Source organism: Apis mellifera, linkage group LG7, assembly GCF_003254395.2.
Source record: "Apis mellifera strain DH4 linkage group LG7, Amel_HAv3.1, whole genome shotgun sequence".
Lineage (NCBI taxonomy): Eukaryota > Metazoa > Arthropoda > Insecta > Hymenoptera > Apidae > Apis > Apis mellifera.
In genome coordinates, this window is record NC_037644.1 from 7,936,179 (window position 1) to 7,959,151 (window position 22,973).

The 22,973-nt window shown below is 28.8% G+C and overlaps 1 protein-coding gene across 8 annotated transcripts in view; it reads left to right on the plus strand.

The window, feature by feature from the left end:
* Positions 1-22,973, plus strand: part of LOC550818 (guanine nucleotide-binding protein G(q) subunit alpha) — a 46,946-nt gene that overhangs the window by 19,136 nt on the left and 4,837 nt on the right. For 4 of the 8 annotated variants that reach the window (XR_001703733.1, XM_006562581.3, XM_016913149.2 and 1 more), the window contains exons 2-7: positions 18,778-18,962; positions 19,082-19,236; positions 19,675-19,803; positions 20,393-20,521; positions 21,353-21,482; positions 21,593-21,746. Coding sequence is in view for 7 of the 8 variants with exons in the window: in XM_006562581.3 (XP_006562644.1) it covers positions 18,778-18,962; positions 19,082-19,236; positions 19,675-19,803; positions 20,393-20,521; positions 21,353-21,482; positions 21,593-21,746 (882 nt within the window). In the remaining variant the exon portion in view is untranslated. The remainder of the gene's footprint in view (positions 1-18,777; positions 18,963-19,081; positions 19,237-19,674; positions 19,804-20,392; positions 20,522-21,352; positions 21,483-21,592; positions 21,747-22,973) is intronic. The other 4 variants (XM_623366.4, XM_006562579.3, XM_623208.5 and 1 more) reach the window with 2 other exon arrangements.

Below are 22,973 nucleotides of genomic sequence, written 5' to 3' on the forward strand. Positions count from 1 at the left end.
AATATCCGTCACATTATCTATTGTATACACTTTTCCTATTTAACTTATCAATTTAATTAATTAATCTTATCGATTTAATTATTGTATTAATTTTTTTTTCATCCGTGTTTTATTTATTGTTATTATTAAAAAAGGCATTTCTTCTAAACAGCAAATAAATACAAATAAAAATAAAGATTCGTTCAGATGAAAGAAATTATTGGTTTTACTTGAATGAGGAAAATAAATAAGTGACAATTTTAATATATCTTTGTATTGTTTAAAAGTAAAAGATATGTATATATTCTTGTAATATATATTGAGATATTTTAATGTTTGCAGGAAGGATTGTTTTTTCAAAATATATATTTCCAATTTGAAATTTTGATTTATAGTTGTTACATAGCAATCGTACAATAAAATGCTTAATATCATTTTCACTACGAATAAATCATTTAATTTTTTAATCGTGATGTGACAACAACAAATAATATTTCTCATAATTTTTATAAAATAAAAACAACGTTCTTAATGAGATTTTAATTTCTCCTCCTCTTTAATCGATCCTTAATTGATAGGTGACCACCCACAAATATATGGAAACAAAATAATTAATTGCTAAGCACTTAATAATTCTCATTCGTACTCTGCGCATATTTTACACGATAAAAACCGTGAATTTATATAAAGCACGAGATATGTAAATAAAGATTTAAGTATTTTTTAATATAACTCAAATCGAATCCAAAGTGTTGTAATCATCTACGTTCCAATAATAGCACTCGAGAGAGACAGAGAGAGAGAGAGAGTCGCCTTTGATGTGATTATATTATAAACCAATACTTTCAAATATTAAAAGTTGCAAAAAGTGTTACAATATTTGCAACAACGAAAAAAAAAAATAAAAAAAGAAAAAATTAACTTCGATCATTATTATCATTTAAAAATATTCGGCATAGAAGAATGTTGAAAAGTTTCGTTCACTTTGTTTTCCTTTTGTTTTTTTTTTTTTTTTTTACACGAGTTTTCATTGAGATCCACCAATTTGTATTCAAATCCGCCACTCTGTATACAATTTCGCCCCTACTATTTGCTTCCGTTTATCTGCACATTTCAAGAACGTCGAATCATCACTTAAAAAAGAATACAAGTTTTGCTAGCGCATTACCGTTGCACAGGGTTAAATCCGTCCTCGAATATTTTGGACACACGCGGAAAAACGCGCGGACAATGCGCGATTGTAAAATCGAAGAAAGTGGAAATTTTGTTTAAATTTTCGCGCCAAGCGTGAGAATGATATTACCATGCGTCGGTAAGTAATTATTTTATTCATCGTAGGGAATAAAACGCGAGAAAGAAGGGGAAAGGAGGAAAAGAGGAAATAATTGGACAAACAAAAGCGAAAGATTTTCACGTGTACGGATGTAAAGCGACGAGCTATTTTCGTATAACGTTTGCCGATCGCTTGCAAATTCTTCTACTTCTTCTTTCGTCGATCTTAATCTTTTTCTTCTTTCGACGAAATTAATTTTAGCACGGCTGTATAGGCTGCCACGGCAACGAGGGCACCGGAAACGTGTCGAACTAGAAATCTGTTCGATGGCATTCCGCTTTTGTACATTTCGTTACTTCTTTCACGATCATCGATTTCTCTAACTTAATATTTATCTATCCCTGTTTAAATTAACGCGTTGTTCCGTAAAATAAAAATTTTACTCTGTTCAAAAGAAAACGTATGGGCTTCTCGCGAAAATGAATACAATAATTATTTTTTTTTATCCTTATGGCAATATCCAGCTACTGTTTTACTTAATTAATTTCAAATATATTTATTTATTATCGATTTATATCTTAAATTTTATTAGGAAATTATTAAAATCAGAAATTTAATTTTTACAATTTTATTATTTTGAAAATGGTATATAAATTTAATTTTTTTTTACCTACTAAAATAATTTAATTCGCACAAATGATCCCATTTTTATATATTTTGGTATAATCTTTAAAAGTGTGTGTTAGAAAATTATTAAAATCAGAATTTTAATTTTTACAATTTTATTATTTTGAAAATGGTATATAAATTTAATTTTTTTTTACCTACTAAAATAATTTAATTCATACAAACGATCCCATTTTTATATATTTTGGTATAATCTTTAAAAGTGTGGAATTTTATTAGAAAATTATTAAAATCAGAATTTTAATTTTTATTTTGAATTTTATTATTTATTATTTATTATTTATTATTTAATTTGAAAATGCTATATAAATTTTTTTTTTTACCTAATAAAATAATTTAATTAGAAAACTATTAAAATCAGAAATTTAATTTTATAATTTTATTATTTTGAAAATGGTATATAAATTTTTTTTACCTACTAAAATAATTTAATTCACACAAATGATTTTTATATATTTTGTGCTGTAATCTTTAAAAGTGTGTAATAAACGTGATAAAAAGTGAAAAACTAATCCAAGACGAATTCATTGTCTTCCTAATTTCGATTGAAATTAAAAAATTTTGTTGAAGGAAAGAATAGAAGAAAGTGTTAAGATTCAAGTAAAAGAATTCTCTTTTTTTTTTTTATACATAAACAAACTAATAAACTTCTCTCACAACATTGAAAATGTTTTTATTTATTTCGATCGATGCCCATTTAAAGTATTAAACTTTAGTCGAGCAATGTACCCAATGTACATTGGGGAGTTTGTTCCTAAAAATAATTTTTACACCTTTGCACCGACTCCTTTATAAATTAAAGCGTACCGCACCGCTTTTGCTTTGCACAAGTGTCGAGAAGGAGGCAGTTTTGCAAGTTATTTCAATCGATTTTCGAGTCATACATGCGGCAAATAAGAGGGGTGGCTATTCTTGATATTACGAAGTTTGCGTCTTGTTTAAAATTTTAGTTTGAAGAAAATGTCAGGGTAACGCGTGAAAGAAAATTCAATCATTTCTTTTTGCTTATTTTAATCACAATCGTTATTTCCATCGATTAAAAATGTTATATATATATATTTATTAAAATTAATAGAAAATATTTTAATACTGTTTGCACGCGAGCAATGGTTTATTAATACTACACTCATGAAGAAATGGAGAGTTGAATTTGAAACAAAATTGACGTGCAAAAGTATCGAGTGCAAAAGGAGAGATCTTAATTGACAAACAAGCGTTAATCTACATTTTTATGTATCAACTTTTACGCTGTTACGTTTTAATCTCTGGAATCGAACCTCCAAAGTGTCTACATATTAATATACCTTGGCTCGGTCTTGATCAATGTGTAAATATATTCTTATTTATGCATAAAATGACTCTTCATCGCTGTGTAAGTTTTTCTTTTTAACATTTCATATTCATTTCGAAGAAACGTACAAACCGTTTAAGAAAAATTCCGTGTTAAACTTTTATGATTAATTTTTTAAAAAAATTTTTATCATCCCCTTTCTTATTATAAAAATAATAATAAATCAAATTCTCCATAAATCATTTCTATCATTACTTGATGCTTTCTATTATATATACTTATATCTATCAATCTATTTAAAAAAATAAAAAAAAACACACAGAACTTATCTCGCATTTCATTCATCGCTATTTCAATTTCACTACTATCGTATTCATTCATAACTATTTTTCACATTCGTTCCATTTCTTCTTCTTCTTCTTCGACTTTTATCTCGAGAAATGAGAGGGAGGGGGAAAAAAATACACTTTAAAGGGAGAAAAAGAAGAAGTTTTGTTTGTGTCCCGATAACGGAATTGGAATTGGAGAATAAAAAAAAAAAAAGAAAGAAAGGCAGCGTCGAATTATCCTCGATATTAGTATAATCGCGTGAGGAAGGGGTCGGTCGTTTTCGATTAATAGCATTGTATCCGGTTGCATCGATGTTGTGAATATGACGTTTTAATTGACAAGGAGGAGGAGTCGTTCGTTTAAACTTGGTTCAAACGGAACGAAAGAGATCCATAGGTTACGGGGTCGATAAGAGGAGATATCTCGACTGATTTGCCTCGTCCATTATTTACCATTAAGACCGATAATCGCCCAACGCTCTGTGTATACAGTGTGATTCACTCCTCCTCGCTTGAACGAGTCGCGATAACGAAATGTTGTTCGAACATTTGATGGTGTAAGAGTAAGAGAAATTTTTACGAGGATTTGTTTCTAACCCGAAAAGTTATCGAAGGTTATCCGAAAGTGGGAAAGATAAAAAAAAATGTAATAAACGGGGGCTAATTAAATTTCAAACTCACTCTTCGTACGAATCTCTCTTTATTGCCGAATTATTGGAATAAGAAGAAAGAAAGGATTAGGTGTACAACAGGTTATGTTTTCTTGAACAAATTTTATCGAATGAGAGTAATAATAATATTTTTAGCCGGGCCAGGAGGAAGTGCTTTCGAGCTTGACTTCTCTCGAACAGTTTATCTGAGAGTGGTTGAGTATTTCTCTCTTTTTCTTTTTCTTTTTTTTTTTTTTGAAATGAGATTGTTTATCGTATTTTATTTTACGCATGTTTATAGAATAGGAATACAGAAAAAGTCTTTGTACATTATTTTACAAATGTAGAATGATAAAAGTGTCTCTGAACTAAATTAAACTTGCGATAGAGAACCAATTTTAAAAAAATTTCATCGATCCAAAATTCTATCCGATTGCAATGAAATCGATTTTTCAAAGCTTGGATCCTTTTTCCATTATGTTTCCAACACGATTTTATTTGGAAATATTTTAATTTATTAATTGAACATGTTTTTATATCGTCAGAAAATTATGTTATAAGAAGAAGAAGAAAAAGGATAATTTTACTTTTGTTTTTGTTTATTTTATTTATCACTTAATAAAATAATAAAAAATGTTATGTTATAATACGATGGAATTTCAAGTGGATAAAAGCAAATATTTAAAAAAAAAAAATTGTATTATATGAGTTCAATTGCAAATCGAAAAAAATATATTGAGATTTCATAAGGAAGAAGAATTCAATAAGTAAATTTTTATTGATTTTCTATTTTTCCTGTCATCCAGATTTAAAGAGATGATAAAATTCCATACGAATTATTTTAATTATAAATGTATTTCCATAAAAGTCGCATTATATTTTCTTGTAAATCTCCTAAATATTTCAAAGGAAATATTTTTGTTCTCAAATTGTAATAAATTTACTCGAGTATTTTTCACGAAGAAATTTTCGTCGAAATTTTCTTCTCCTTCTTCTTTTTTTCGAATTAAAGATTGGAGACACTTTCATTCGATTCGATATCTGGAATTATTATTGACGTTTCCAAGTGTAAATCATCTCCTTTCAGAATAAAAATTCCAACGTTTCGCAATAATTCATTATCACTGTATCTTTCGATCTCTCTGATGAAATGTGTTGCAAGCTTGCGAAACATCGAAATTTTTCTTTCAAAAGGATACAGCTTGTAATCGGAAAGCTTCGACAATAAATATCGTTAAATAGGGCAATTTTTAATAAATTGAAAAGATAAAGGTTTAAACTCGTTTAAATTAAAAAAAAAAATTGTGAAATATTTATATATCAAGTGATTTTTAAAATTCGATTTAATTTATATTATTGTTCAATTTTATTGAATGAAAAATGTAACAAAGAAATTTGAAAGTTGATAATTATTAGGAATAATAAATGATAAATGATTTTAAGATAAATTAAAATTTGTTCCTTTTAGAAGAATACTATGCAAGATGTAATAGAAATCAATCTTATTTATACACACGTGACAATTATTTATCTTATTCTAAAATAAGAATCCTCAAATTCAAATAATAATTTAATTATCGCAAAGTATGCGAATATTTTACAGTTTGAGGACAAAAATCGTTATTATTATGTCAAGTAAAAAAAATTATAATTGTTTTGACAATTTTTCAAAATTTAAAATCAAAAAACAATCGTTTCAAATCATTTTATATATAAATTAAATTTGCCCAAGTCTTATAGTTTTATAAAAAAAGAAAAAATAGTAGAAAATAGTAAATGAAATCGAACTGATAAAAATTTAATAAAAAAAAAATCTTATTGTTTACATTCGATGGAACGGATTATTTGAATCGTTGAACGAGTCTGTCTGAGAAGAATCGTATCCGGTGGAAAACACGCAGAAAAGGCATTTTCCACTACTCTTTTCTGCTACGACAACGCACCGTATCGAACAATTTTAACGAACGGCATTCAAGATTCCCCTCCCTGCTCGATCTTGTCCCTTTCGTTTCTTTCAAAAAAGCAGAATTTTTTTCCCTCCACAATAACGTAGAATCGAGAGATTGAGAATCGAATAGCCCTTAGCTCGGGCTGAAATTCAAAAACTAGGAGATTTGACAGATAGACGATGTTGGACAGGTATTTTTATCGATCGTGCTGTCAATTTTATTTATTATTATTATATTATATATTTTTTTATTATTATATTTTATATTATTATTATATATTATATATATTTTTATTATATCGATCCCTGTATTTCTATATATATATCAAATTATCTTGAATGACGAAATCGAAAATCGATTTCATTGCAATTAGAATCATTTTGGATCAATAAAATTTGGAAAAATTTTTTGCATGCAACTATTAAAACATTCGACACATTAGAAAACTCTGTCAAACTTTAATGAATAATTTTAAATTATTATTAGATGATTCTTAAATTAGAGATATTTTTTAACTTATTGTTTATAAATATTTCTTTTTTTTTAAATTTGTGACGCTTGATATCAGTTCCTCGAAAAAACGGAAATACAGATTCAAAGCCCTGTTTAGGAGGAACTGTTTGAAAGCTTTTCCATTCATTATATTTTTTTTTATCGTTTCGATGATTTTATGCTCGAATTTATTTGCCAAAAAAAAAAAAATTCAATAACATATACGTTAAACTTTTTATCCACTCGTCATTTTCCTCACAAAAGATGGAATGATTCGATTTAAAGTATAATGAATATTATTTATTTAAAAAAAAAAGAATTCAATCGAATATATTAACGTTATTCAATTTTGCGCTCCATAATTTTTTTTTTGATAAATTTACAATTTCCGGATTATATCGAAAATTGTATATAACGATTAATTGGATTAATTGTTTTTACACGAAACTTGATTTTTTTTTTTATGTATCGACGAGGAAATACAAACGTTTTCACAGCGTCAGCGTATATATAAATACAGTTCCAGAGGCTAGAAACGCGAAACATTGGAATGACATCTGACGCTGTCGCATAATGCAAAGTTTAGTATCGATTTTCATTCATAACGTATCCGATTTTAAATTTAGAAATTGCATAACGAGTTATTATAAACTTACTTCCTTCGAGTCTATTAGCAAGGAGGGGAGGGGAGGGGAGGGGAAGAAAAAAGATGCGATTAAAGAGGTTTGATCGTTTCTTCTCGTTTTTTTATCTCAAGATATTTATATTTTCGCGATATACATAACGGTAAACAACTTGTCGGGGAACAAAAATATTAATCGAAACCAAAAAACCCTGATTTTTTCTTATTCCCCTTTCAAGGAAAATTTTGATTTTTCAAGATCAAGAAGAATAACAACGATACTCTTTTTCACTTATAAAAAGTATTTTTCATTTGTTATTTTGAACTCAAACTTAAATGTATAAATAAATTCATATTGTAACATTTTTACATTATTCGTATAATTTTATAAAATTAATAAAAATAATTACGTCGTCGAATCTAATTCTTTATCTCTTTTTCTTCTCTAATTAAATCGATTTACGTTTGCGTTAACATTATCTATAATAATAAAAGGAGAACGTTAATAGTAGATTTTGGCCGAAACGAGATAATTTTGTTCTTGTAGATAAACGTGGCAATAAATTACGCGCGAACTTTACGTTCTAAAAATTATTGCACAACTCTCTGCTTAATATATACGGGTCCACGGAATTGTGGAAAAAGATATGCACGGAGATGTTGCGCATAGGATACGTACAAGATAAACATTGCAAAGAAAATTACGTTACATTGAAATAATTGGGGAGAGGAGGGGGAAATAATTTACTTTATGAGCGATTCGGTTGTTCATTATGTGTTCCCTAATTAAACTAGTTCGAATAATTAATTTATCCTTAGAAATGAAAATTTATGTAACCCGATTTCCGCGTAATAATGTAATTAATCGCGTTACACGACTAAACTGGCTAATACGATAGGCGGCATGCGATATGATTCGATCGATCGATCGATGCATCGATCTTTTTTTTTTTTTTTTTTTTTTCTTTTTCATATCGCGAAAACAGAGGAAATGATCACACTCAAATCTGAGGAACGAACTGTGTCGTTGTCGCTCGTTGTCGAGATTACAAACCGAGATTTATAACGCGATAATATCTCGTGTTAATTTGCTCAGTTGTCACTCGTCGTCGGGACGTTTGTTCTTCTTACAGAGATAATTTTTTTTTTTTCTTCTTAATTATATTTTCATTCGTGTAAAATAAAAAAGGAAAGAAAGAAAGAAAGTTTAAGCAAGAATGAAATAATATATGTGTGTTGGAACAAATTAATCAATGAAACTTTTATATATTCGAAAGATATCTATCTTCTATTCTAGAAATATTGTTAGTTTAAACTGGTTTGAACGATTTCAGAAACGTTACGTTTTTAAAATTAGCTTTTATAATTATTTTAAAAATAATTTTTATCTTTTGAAAACGACAGAAATATATATTATTTGCTATTTGATCGTTGCTGTTCGAATAATTTTTTTCAACATTTTTTTCGCGTATCAAAAAATTTATCGCTTCTGACTGACATTATCATCATTATCACATTTATTGTTCTAAAAATTCTAAAAGTTATTCCAAGAATAACTTTTCCATTAAGAAATACAAATAATATTCCTTCTTTATTCTAGAAATATTCGATTCTAATCTTGAAAAAAACGAAACATTTTTCGAAATTTTTCCTCCCCCTGATTAAAACGGGAGAATAGAGATAATCTTTCACTAACGATTAAAACGATTTTCGACTTTGCTCTAAATCACTGCCGGTGATCGTAACGCACAATTCGGCTCGTTCGATACCGAATTAGTCATCGGGTGTAATAATTCTTTCCGCCGATTATGCATCCCCTGTTTTACAAATCCGAAGCGACGCGCCCCAATCGAGTTTCGCGTAATTATATACGTTAATGCGATAGCACCTCGAGCATCCATCCTGGCATCCTAATTTGTAACTTGTTTAATTAAATTTCAGCATAATAATTAATGCCATGCGTTCAATCCTGACACGTGCGCGCCTGTAATCGGGAAAATTATCTCGTCGAGCGATTCTCCAAAATCCCCCATTTTTCTCCCCCCTTCGAATTAATAAAATTAAGAAGAGAGAGAAAATAAACAGTTTCTTCCTTATCGAACGAAATTCACAATTTCTGAAAATTTAAAATTTTTTCTCGCAACGTAATTTCTTCACAAAGAAATACCCTCCTGAAATGTTTCTTCCTCTTCCGACTCGATACTTTACGCCACGTAGAATATCAGGAACTTTGGTATCCGGATAATCAAAGGAAAGGTTAAAAATAAAAACCGCGAGAAAATTGGTACGCAAAGAGAAGGAAAGAAAAGAAAGGATTGTAGCGAGAGGATGATGGAGAAATGAAGAGAGAGAGAGAGAGAGAGAGTAGCGCGCAAATATATCGGGGCGGTGGTGCTGCGGCTGGGACGGCTAAAGCGCTCCTGCTTTCCACGTCGGCATCTATCGACCCACCCCTCGCGCTGGTGGCGGTAGCGATAGCGATGGCGACGACGATGGAGCCTCCACCGCCCTCGAAACCTTCGCGCAGTACGTCGATGGGCTGGCTACGAATTTTCTATAATTATTATTTATAGAGTTAGATATATATATAGATTTAAGAGAATTAAAAATGGATCGTTTTTTATATTTAATAATTTTATATATATATATTAATTTTAAGACCTAATATATTATCAATTATTTTAGGTTGACATGGTTTAGGATTGATTTCTTATTGTCTTGTAATTTATTATATAAAAATCATTTACTTCTGGAATAGTAACTATTTTATTAAATCGATTAGGGGATATTGGTTTATTGTTAATTATAGGATTAATAACATATTATGGAAGATGAAATTTAAGTTTTTATAAAATAAATGAATTTGATACCAAATACCCGCTTTAGCATCCAAATACAATTTTTGATAATCTTTAAAGAAAATTCGTTCAGGAATAATTATAAATTGTAATTTGAATATCAATTGTACCATGCGTTTATTTAAAGATGCTTTTGTATTCAGAATTACAATTGCAGCAAGTTCATTGATTATTGCTAGAATATCTCTTCTTTATAATTTGGAATATTCTCTTGAAAGAAAGAATGTCGAATTTCTTGACTGCATAAATTCACACAGCAGTCACATTTGTGCGAATAATAATTATTTAATTAAACATCCAAAGGAAACGAATTTCGATGATCCATGTTTCATACACATAGTATTTTTCTTTTCGTTAATTAAACATAGCAATTGCGGGCATTTTGTCTAATTGGTTCAACCGTATCTTCGTTTAAATTCACCGTTTAAAATCAAAGTATATGGATACAGGCATGAATTATTAAATCGAGTGTTATTGTGTATAGTCTCCTGGGCGTAATATGTTCTAATCAACGGAGAATACGATCGTAGAAATTCAGTAACGAACACGTTACCACGATGGCTAATTCTCGATGTCCATCTAATTAAAATCCTGATCGCGTTCATACGAATGTGTCGTGCATCATTCTATGTAATATTACGTATACGAATCGTAAAATTATATGACGCGGATTTAAAAAAGGAAAGGATTTGTGAAATGAACAATAATAACAAGTCTCAAGGTATCCACTTTTTCGATTAAAATTCAAATTGAAATTAATTAATAATCAAATTCTCAGATGTAAATTTGTTCATTTTTTAAAACGTATTTTATTATCTGTCTACTTTAATTCCTTATCTGTGAATGACAAATTAATCCTTCGAGCAGAATGTATGAAATAACGAGGCCAATATTCCGTAAATGATTGAGATAAAAAAATATTTGGTGGTGAAATATTCAAGGAAAAAATATTTAAGCAAATGGTTTCATTAATAAAACTTTTTGCATATATTTATTTTTCATAACAGTGTGCGAACAGTTATATCAAGGTAAATTCTACACGTGTATTTACCGACAGCCCCCCCCCCCCTCTGCGTGTTGAATTTAAATAAGAAAGATTTACTCGAAAAATTTCAATCTATTATTAGCTCTTGAGACATTTTTATTTTGTTATTTGTAACGAATAATAATTTTTTTAAGGTTATAAATTTCCAAAGAACCATTCGATCCATTCTGATAAAGAACGATACATTTTTCAAGTATGATAAAATATTTATTTCCAAGATATCATGATTTATCGTAATACTATTGGAAAATAATTTAAAAGTCACAAAAGTTAATAATTTTTAACCTTCGTTTCTATAATGAATCGAAATGAATATTTTCGTAAAAAAAAAAAAAAAAAAAATTAAAAGGATAATTTATCGGACTTTCCATCGAATAAATAGCATAAATATATTCGAACGTATCATGTTTGCCATCGTATAATATACCCATATGCATTTAAAGGTTAATGGAACAATCGAACTAGCATGCAACGTAATAAACAAGAAATTGCATATATAGTCTGATTATTACGATATCATTGGTGGTGGTGGTGGTGTCCATAGGTACTCGGGTATCCGAGCAAAATCAATAGCAGAGTAGGTATGGTAGCACGTATGTTGATTTGGAGGTTAGGTTCGAACGTCGACGCATACGCGCGTGGTCGGCGTAGTCCCCAAGACGATGGAGCGGGACGATTTTCGTTGTTTTTTTTCACGTCACTGGTTTCTTCTGAAATTCGATTAAAGCGAGAATGCCGGGATCGATGGTGACACCGACGCGGAAAACGTATATACGATGGAAGAACGCCGCTGCCCCGCCTACCGTTAGTTCGTTCGTTCGTTCATTCATTAACTTGTTTGCCCGGCTGGCTAGCATGTTTGCCCGCTCTCGCACTTACCGACCGAACACTCTTCCCTATTCTCTTTCTCTTTCTCGCGCACGTATTGTCTCTTTCGCGCTTATTTGTCGTTGCTCGTGGCCTCGATTCTTCGCGAAGTTGCACTACTATCGGTTTCATCGCCACTCTTCCCGAGTTCGGTTTTAAGTCAATTAAAAGAGAAGTACAGTATGTAATTTGATCCCTCGATACCAGACGCGTGTTGAAATTATGTCACGTTGAGAATCGTTATTTTTTTTTTTTTTTCATCGATTCTTGAATTTAAGCCAAGGGAATTGAAGATGGTAGAAAATGCTGAAGAATTTTCAATTCTTCTTTATCTTTCATTCAGCTATCATTCTTTATAATTAGCGTTACAAAGAAAAAAAATGAGGTTAGAATTTCGAGTTTCTTATGTTTATGCTTTACACGTTTCATATATTCGCGATTATCTTTATCTAAAATTATGTACTAATGAGAAAAATAAATAAAACCAGGGAATTACCAGTGTTATCATTTTTTATTCTTTAATGAGAACAAGTCTGAACGAGATAAAAAGAACATCCGACTATTTTTTGACATATAAAAAACAAACTTGGGCCGAAGTTGAAGAAAATAGTAAGGATGACTTTACGTTTTTTGTTACGTTGAAGAACAAATTATTGTATATATCACACTTTGCACAACCCTTAAGTGTTCTTTTTATATTCTTTCTTGTTTCTTTCCATCTCTCTCTACTTTCTTTAACTCCCTACTCCATTTATTCATTTATCGTTAGTCTTTCTCGGTTTGTTTTGCCATTTTCGTGTTGCTCTTTCGTGCATAGGGGAAAAGTATTTGTTCGAGAGATCCCGCGCTGATTATTTTACCGGCTGTCTGCAATAATAGCATGAATAAATGATAGGATATATTATTTAGAATAATTTCTTTTCTCTCTTTCTTATGAAAATTTTTTTTTAACAAACGTTAAATGAAAATGATAAAAAAATATTTTTTAAATAATTCTTTTATGCGTATTGTAATTTTAACGTTTGATTATAAAATAAACGAATATAATATCGTCTAAATTAATAAGAAAGGTAGTAATATATTAAAATTATTTTTATTTCATACAGTTTATATGAAATTTCACATTATATGTATGTAACGTTTCTTCAATATCTTATTGATCCGTTACAAAACTGATGATTTCGTAATCCCTTGGCTCAAAATGTTGGATCAAAAATTTCCAAACATATCATTCCATTACATATATAGATTTTCCAAAGAGATATTTATATTTCGAGAATCTGATATTCGCATTTATTAGAAGGCTGAAAGGTCGGGCAAACTTCCTTTCTCATATCTCGTTCGCATGAGTCATTCGATGCATTCTCTCTGTCTTTCTTCCCCTCATCCTTTCATGATGTGTCCTTTATTTTTAAACCAGCTCGAGGCTCGTGCAGCCCTGTCTTTCATAGCAATTTACCATGCTACTTCGTACCGTCGGACTCGCAATTCTTCGACATTCATCGACCGTAAAGTCAACGTATATATACATCGAGGAACCAACTTGTTCCTTCCACTTTTACAATTTTCGATAAATATATATATATATATACGGGATAAAAATTGTTTTGAAAATTTTTCTGAATCGAGTTATTCGAGTTAGAATAATTCATAGATGGCGATGAAGAAAATTTTATCGTCGTTCATTTCTCTCGCTGCAAGTGTATGTTTGTTAGAGATTTTATCGAATGTTTATTGATATTTTTAAAACAAATAGTAAGTAAATTTTTTTATATAAAATTTTTGGCAAGAATTTTTATTCGCATAATCGAACGAAGTATTAAAATAATTTTGAAAAATACTGTTTTTGGAATTTTTATTTTAATAAACTTATATTTTCGTTAATTTCAAGTTTTAAAAATTCGATAGTTTGGAAATCTATAAATAATTTTATTTATAATTAAAAACGATAATAAATATATTATATTATACTTTTTTCAAACAATTTTCAAACAAGTTAATTATTTTTAGAAGTTGTAAAAAAAAATTATTTGATATCGAAGTAATGCGTGTAAAACTTTTAAATTGATCCATTTTTTATTTTAATCCTTTTTTGCTGATCATATTTATTTTAGAAATTTAAAGAAAAATTTTCTTTTTCTATTAATGAATTTTAATATTTTCAATTTTGTTATCACTTTCATAATTCATAACATTGAATTGAATATCAAATCGATGTAGAATCGAAAGAGATTAATTTACAAACTTGTAATTATTATTTAAAAAATGAAAAAAAAAATGTTACTTATGTTTCAACTGATTATATCACGTATCAAATATCTACTTGTTAGCGGTTTGCATTATACGTATGTCCTCATGACTAATAATCTATTCATTAGAATGGTATGCTATTGGCCAATACGTATAATTTCTACATACATATTTCGTAATTATAACGATATACAATTCGTGAAATTAAATTCGATGACTTTATTGATACACGCAGCAAAATATATATACGTATATCATAATAATAATGCATCTATAAAATAATTATATACGAATTTTAGAATTTTCTCTCTCTCATTTAAAAATGATAGTTAATAAATAAATACTATTTTTATATTAAACATCAATAATTCATATTTTTTCTAAATAGTAAAGTATAATAAATTAAAATTATAAGTAAAATAAATTGATTACTATTATTGATATAAATAATAGTTTATACTGGATATATTTTAATTTAATTAAGATGCAATATGGATTAAAGAAATTAGAAATATATATATAATTGTTGAATTTTTTTAAATTGTTATAATTCAAGCTGCATAACAATATATATAAAGTTAGTTTATTTTCTTACAAAAAAAATATCAATGATTTCAATATAACGATAAATAAATAAATGGAATAAAATAAACTTTCACTCTGAATTTTTTACCATTGATTTTTTATTTTTATTAAAAAATATTTCAAACATTTTAACAAACGAACGTGTAATATTACATTTATATTATTATATTAGTATCCCCCAGAATTTTTTCAGATTTCTCGAAACGCTAAAACAATAAAAGAATTTAAATTTAGATATATAAAAGACCCAGGGTTACAGAAATAGAACCTATAAATACGTAACTTCCGAGTTGTACAGCATTCTGAAAGGAACTTTAAACTACAAGTCACAGGAAATTTTTTTACCTTGAAATCTTACCTCTAAATCTTCTCTTTCTTTCTTTGCCTTTTATCATAATAAAATCTAATCGATGATTAGAAACGAAATATATTGATTTTGAATCTGAATATTCATCTATTTAAAAATCGCATGTATTTTAAATTCGGTATTTTTTACTGTAATAAATTAAATTAAATCGAATCAAATTATATTGTTAACGTCACGCTTCTGCAAAGAATTGGACTAGAAAGAAGTTATTTTTACGGTAATCGAACACGTGAATATTTATTGCGTCAAAATGATCGATCCGATGACATCATTAACTCAATTTTTCTTTCATTATACTTCTTAACAATTCTATAATAAAAATTAAATGTAATTTAATTAAGCTAGAAAAATTAACTTCTGAATTATTGTATTCCACTCGCGCACTATAAAATTCAAAAGAAAAAGAAAATCTAAACTCTAACACATCCAATTTCTAAAGGATAGCAGATATGAAATTTTCATTTTCAATAGGCGTGTTAACAATTCGAACAATTCATCGGACGAGAAGGGATAGATAGATGCCTAAATAAACCTCTTAAATCGAGGGATGTCATTCACAGCGTTGTACAAACTACTCGTGCCCTTCGTTGCGCACGACACAACGGCCACACAACGATGGAGAGAAGGGCATAAGAGCGAATCGCCTTTTCCGGAGCGCGGACAAAAGACGGCGCGCGAGGAGGAGGCTCTGCTGAAGAGAGAGAAGTTGTCGGCCGGTATCCGAGAGAGAGAGAGACAGAGAGAGAGGGAGAAATCCATACGCGGTGGCTGCAAGATAGCACGCAGTAGTGTTGGCCGCTCGCCCGTTTTCATTCATGATTTCGCGAGGGGCGATGCTGGCGCCGTCGCTTCCCCCGTGTGTACCACCTGCGCGTCCTCCTTTGTCGCCACTGCCGCCACTACTACCGCTACCGTTAAGCCACCCCCCACCCTCGCGTTTCCAGCGTTGCCGCCCCACCATGCTCAGGGACGTACACATCCGCGCGCAAGTGTTATTGTTCCTCCTCGCAACGGGAGGAACGGGTAAGAGCCCTAAAGCTAAAAGGTACAATTAGAATCGAGCGCGTGACCCGGCTCTCCGCTGTCTAATTCTCTTAGAGCTGGATCGATTTCGCTTTTCTTTCCTCCATTTTTTTTTCTCCCCTCTTTATCTCCTCATTCTTCTCTTTTGATCTCTCTTTCTTAATTTCAACTTAATTTTCGCCGAATTCATATGTACTTTTGCGGCAAGTAGAGATTTATATTAAAGATTTCGTTATTCTTACGTATATTTTATATTATTTCTTGATCTGAAGTTGGAATTATTGAAATTATAATTTACAAATATGTGATTTAATAGATTATAAATAAGGATTCGTAGATTCCAAGTAAAAAAAAAAAAAAAGGAACATTTTTTCAAAGTATCGATTTTTAAGATTTAGTTAAAATTGGTTAATTCGAAATACTTGATAGTGAAGTCGAAAAAATGTTGCAACTTATTGTTGGAGAAAGGAATAAAGCGGAGTGAAGGTAAGAAAAGTAGGAGAATAGCTTTCTTACAAACTTGCGATAAGAACGATGAAAGGAATTTTATGGATTATCAAATTGAACAGTTCACTTATGGTTGATTAAATACCTCGAGTAGTTCGTTGCGGAAAAAATTAATTTGCACACTTCCGAGCGTATGATCCGATAAGGGTCGAATTAATCGACTTGCAACCTATTTAATGTCGGCGTTATTATTAGCAATAAAGAAGGAAAGAAATGATACTAGTTGCGACGAAAAATAGTTAGTTAGTTTTTAATAATGATTTATTACATGGTTATCAAATTTCATTGCGAAATTCAAAAATTTGATTCGTAAAATTTATATTAATTAATTTCCAAAATTTTCACGAAATTATCACTAATAATTATATTTATACTCTTTTTAACAATTATATTGCTTGAAAAAAAATGCATAAAAAGACAAATTTTTTAAATTTGTAACATTCAGAGATAATTTTATCAAATTGAATTATGAAAAAAAACTAAAACATTTTTTATAAAAAAAATAAGTTGAATATATATATGTATATATATATAATATTTTGAAAGTTTTAATTAGAATTATGAAATACAGTTATATGTTGTTATAATTCTATTTAGAAAAATAATTCAATTTTTAATTGCAATTATATAAATATCTATTAAATTTCATAATTTGAGAAGAGTAAGATGAAAGAGGATGCCGAAAAAAAGGGTTGGTATAGTTGCCCTGTTGTTGGTGTCGTTTCCCATTTCAGGTTGGTGGCTTCGTTTTTCGTCGTAGATGTTCGTATATTTCCGTTGGCGACCCGGAAAAGCACGAGGCGTGCGTCGACCGCTGTACGGAAATTGTCGAACGAAAGATATGGAGGTCGGTGGAGGTCGGCCAATTCTAGCACGCTCCAACGTCGATTCGGTTTTCAATACGCTTCAATATTGCCTCGAAATGATTTTCGAGGCCCGGCTTCTCGGTCCACGTGTTCTCAAGCAAGAACACTCTGCTTGTTTTTTTACGAAAGCAAGCAACGGATCAATTCAAATGCAAATATTAATATGCAATCCAACGAGCCACGTTACGCAATCGTTAATAACTCGTAATGTTTGTAGAATACGGTTCGAGCGTGTATTGTATTAACAATACGATAATGTAATACGATATTTGTCATTGGAGCGGCTTCAATATAGAAATATGCCGGTTCAATATTATCTATTTTTCAGTTGTCCTCTCTTTCTTCGGCCCAAGATAGAGACGGATATGAATTAATTGGATCGGTGTATTAATTATCGAATGCGAAACGCTTTGTTAACAATTGCTTACTTTCTCTACGCTATTCTTTGATCGAGAAAGTACCAATGATATTTGAAATTATTAGTTTCTGATTTAATGCGGTTTATACGGTGCAATTGAGGTATAATGGCAATAATTAAATTTATGTGTTAACTCTAAATACCATTTATATACATATAAATCAGTTACTCGTATTCGATTTAAAAAAATCTAATTAATTTTAATCATTAATTAATATCATTCCATCATAACCTATAAAAATTTATTAAATTATTTAATTCTAGTACTTCATTTTGATTGATATATTTTATTTTGTGTTTGAACTATAATTTCTAGAGTCTATAAATTATTCTAGATTTTAACAATTATAATTAAATTAATAAAATTAATTATTTTTTTGAAAACAATAATCAAAGTGAAATCTTTTTTTATAATAAATAAAAAATATTTCTTAACATATTGATACAAGTTTTTCTTAGAATTAAAAACAGAAATATTTTATTTTATTATTTCATCAAAACCAATAATAATATTAATTACAATTAAATGTAAACTAGTTTGAGAAATGTGCTTAATAACAAATGTTCCATCTCTTTGTCTAGATTATCACATGTATAATAAGTGCAGTTTCATCGAGTTTAATTAAAAATCGCGCAAACTTGAAATAAATAATTAAAAAACACCAATTAGCTGGATAATAATTGACTCGTTGAATAATTAACGAACAATTTTGTTACAGGTACTGGTGAATCCGGCAAATCCACCTTCATCAAACAGATGAGAATCATCCACGGGTCTGGTTACTCGGATGATGACAAGAGGGGGTTCATTAAACTCGTGTACCAAAACATTTTCATGGCCATGCAGTCCATGATCCGAGCGATGGACCTCCTCAAGATCCAGTACACCGAATCTTCGAATATAGTGAGTATTTTTAACCTGGGTGACCCTGGCTCCCTTTTTTCTTTTTTCTTTCTTCTTTTTGCCGTGTTTAATTATGGTACCGGAGTGCAACGTGTGTGTTCTTCCCATCCGATCCGTAGGAAAAAGCAGAACTCGTGCGAAGCGTGGACTTCGAAACTGTTACAACGTTTGAAAGCCCATACGTAGAGGCAATTAAAGATTTATGGGCAGACGGTGGTATCCAGGAGTGTTATGACCGCAGGCGAGAATATCAGCTCACAGATTCCGCTAAATAGTAAGTAATCGTGCATTTAATATTATTTTGTCCTGAGGAGAGCTCTTTCTTTTTTTTTTTTTTTTTTTCACCTCATACCACCTCGATGCCATCGTTCAATTAATAATTTCTCACAAATGCACAGCTAAACCAATTCTCAAACGCGATTACCAAGAAGAGGTACAGGTTTGACGAGGCGAGACAATGCAATTAATTACGAGTATTTCGTATAATTGCATAAAATTAAATTGTTTCTTTTAGAAATATTTTATTAAAGATATTTGTTCGAATTTCTTGATAAATTAATGTTTAAGTTTCATAAAATTCTCGATTCATTCGTAGGTAATTTGCGTAAGTGTGTCATACATATACGATTTTTGGTTTATAATTTGTCCAACGAGCGATTTGAGAATGAATCGATTTCCCGCCGTACCAGGTATTGAGAGCATAATGTTTCAGTTACCTATTGGAGATAGATCGAGTCGCAGCACCGGACTACCTCCCAACAGAACAGGACATTCTTCGCGTGAGAGTACCCACTACTGGTATAATTGAATATCCATTTGACTTGGAAGAAATTCGATTTAGGTATGTCTCGCCATGCAAAGAAAGAAAGAAGACGCTGCCTGTGCCTGTGATTTACTACTTATTACTACTACATTGGACTACTCTTTCTGCATCGTGGCTGCATGCGTTTGTGACTCATCGATCTCACATTTGTACATTGAAAATCCATCATTTGTTACATTTTTCTTTTTCCTTTCGTCGGTGATGTCTCGGCGAGGTTCCATTGATCCCTCCGGGGTTTTATGACTTGTCTCAACCTTAAAAATCAGATTCAAACTTGTCTCGTGTATTTTTTGTAATTGGGATAAAATATTTAATTACATTATGTATATTTTCATTATTCAAGTTTTCTCTTCTTCTTGAAATAAAGAATACAATTTCTTCTCTCCATTTAATATGTAATGATAGGAGCAGAAAATGTAAATTTATCGGTTGGATGTCATAAAACTGTAAGAACAAATCAATGAACTTTTGCAATATTCGAAAATTCTTACAGGCAGGGAGAACGAGCATGTGTGAGCTGTTTTTTTTGCGATATCCCTCTCCTCATAATCACCTTTAATACATGCATGGCATGCACTATCAGACTGTGGCTTCGTTTATTTTGCAGTTATCTTAGTGACCTAGACCGTATTGAAAAGCCTGACTTCCTTCCTACTGAACAAGACATTCTTCGGGCTCGAGCTCCTACTACTGGCATTATAGAATATCCGTTTGATCTGGACTCCATCATATTTAGGTACTAACACACGTTATTTGAAACTTCACTATACGTTTAGAAGTATGTATACTTTACTAATTTATTATTACTACACTAACTTGGAGTATGTGGATCAGTATGAAAAATATCTGTGTGTTTTTGAAAGAATAGAAAATTGGTTTATTTTATTCTATACTATCTTGTATACACATATATATATATTTTTTTTAATATATTATGTGAAACTGCTTCTTTTTGTTGATTATTTACATTTTTTTTAAGTTATTACTCTAATCTGTTGTAATAGTATTGACATTCTCTTATACGTAAAATTATTACATGAATATTGTAAAAGATATTCAGAATATTTTAGATGTACTAAGGTGGTAATTAAAGTAATAGTAGAAAGTAATTATAATAATAATATAATAATATAATAATAGTAGTAGATATAAATAATAATAACCTGTATCTTAGAATACGTTTACAAGGTGAGTAATTATAAAAATATATATTTTTTTAAAAGAATAAAATTATGTTTTCTTAATATATATTATATTGATTTTTTCTTTTTTTCTTTTTTCTTTTTCAATTTCTATCTTTCATTTGCTTGGAACAGCTTATCGTTTGCATGTTTTTTCATGCAATTTATGTTCACAAAGTATATTTTTGTAAATATTTTAATTAATAATTATGTCAGTGATATTAATTATGATATTTGAAAATAGAATTTATAAATTGTATTTAGTAATTGATAAAAATAGAATTTATTTTTATTAACATGTAGCACTATATAAATATATATATATATATATTAATAAGATAAGTTAAATTTTGAATAATATTATAAAAATAATATTTATTTTACAGGATGGTAGACGTCGGTGGACAGAGATCAGAAAGAAGGAAGTGGATTCATTGTTTCGAAAATGTTACTTCTATTATCTTTTTAGTAGCTTTAAGTGAATATGATCAAATTTTGTTTGAGTCAGAAAATGAGGTAACTATATCATTATTAAAAATTTATTTTTTATTTTCTATATTCTTTCTATGGATAATAAAATTATTAATATAATATAAATTATTATTATTATTATTATTATTTTTCAGAATCGAATGGAAGAAAGTAAGGCATTGTTCAAAACAATTATTACATATCCTTGGTTCCAACAGTCCTCTGTTATTCTTTTCCTAAACAAGAAAGATTTGCTAGAAGAGAAGATTATGTATTCTCATCTTGTTGACTATTTCCCGGAATATAATGGTAGGTATATAACATTAATATTTCTTTTAGAAAATCATTAATAATTTAGATTCATGAATAAACTGCGGATATTTATGGAAAATATCCAAAAATCTAGATAATGCTTATAATATAAAAAATTATAAAATATTTAAAATAATACTATAAGTTAAAAATAGAAAATATCTAAAATATTTTTCTTATATCTTGTAAATATATTTAATATTTAATAAAACAAGTATTTATTTATTTTTATTTAATGAAACAGATATTTATTTTAATACTTATATTTTTAATAATTATATTCACAATTCACAAAAATTTAAATTTGCATAAACATCCGCAATTTATTTATGAAATATTAGATGTATCATCACTCGTAAATAAAAATTTATTAGTTGATTCAGATAATTTTAATAGAAAATGTTATACAAATATATTTCAAAACTTAACAATTAATGAAAATTGCTAGTTTTCACGTACTTTTTTGCATTATGCAAATAAATATTATTTTATGCAATATAAATAATCATCAAAAAAGTTGCATAATTAATTATAGTTAATATATTTGTATTTTATATAAATAAGATTTACAAATTTATATATACAAATTAAACTAACAAAAATTGAAACAGTTACATTATTATACATACAAAGTATCATATTATTACATATAAAATATCTTTAATTATTATCGTGATCATAAATCTTCTATTCTACGTCATATTCTATTAATAATTCAAAAGATGCAATGATTTTTTGATACAAATTAAAAAAATTAGATAATTTAAAATAGATAAAATAAGATAAATAATATTAAAAGTATTGATAATATTTAATAATACTTTATAATATTATTTTCTGAATAAATCTCGGAATATAATTTGAGGAACTTATATTGAAAAATTTTTTGTTTAAATGATATTTAATTTTTAAAAACAATTTAAATCTTGAATTATTTTTTTGTTTCAAAAAATTTATTTGATCTAAATTTTTTTAAATAAAATAAAAAATAAAAATTTATTAAGAATATGGAGAAATTAGGAAGTAATATATTATTAATAAAATAACTTATTAATAAAATATTTTATAAAATATATATTTTTTTTGAATATTATGTTTATATTATGTAATATTTTCTGTACAAAAACATTTAGATAAAAAAGTATTTATTAAATATATTTTTTTATATTTTTATGAATTAATTCAATATTGTAATTTGTATTTGTTAAAAGTGATAAAAGTGAT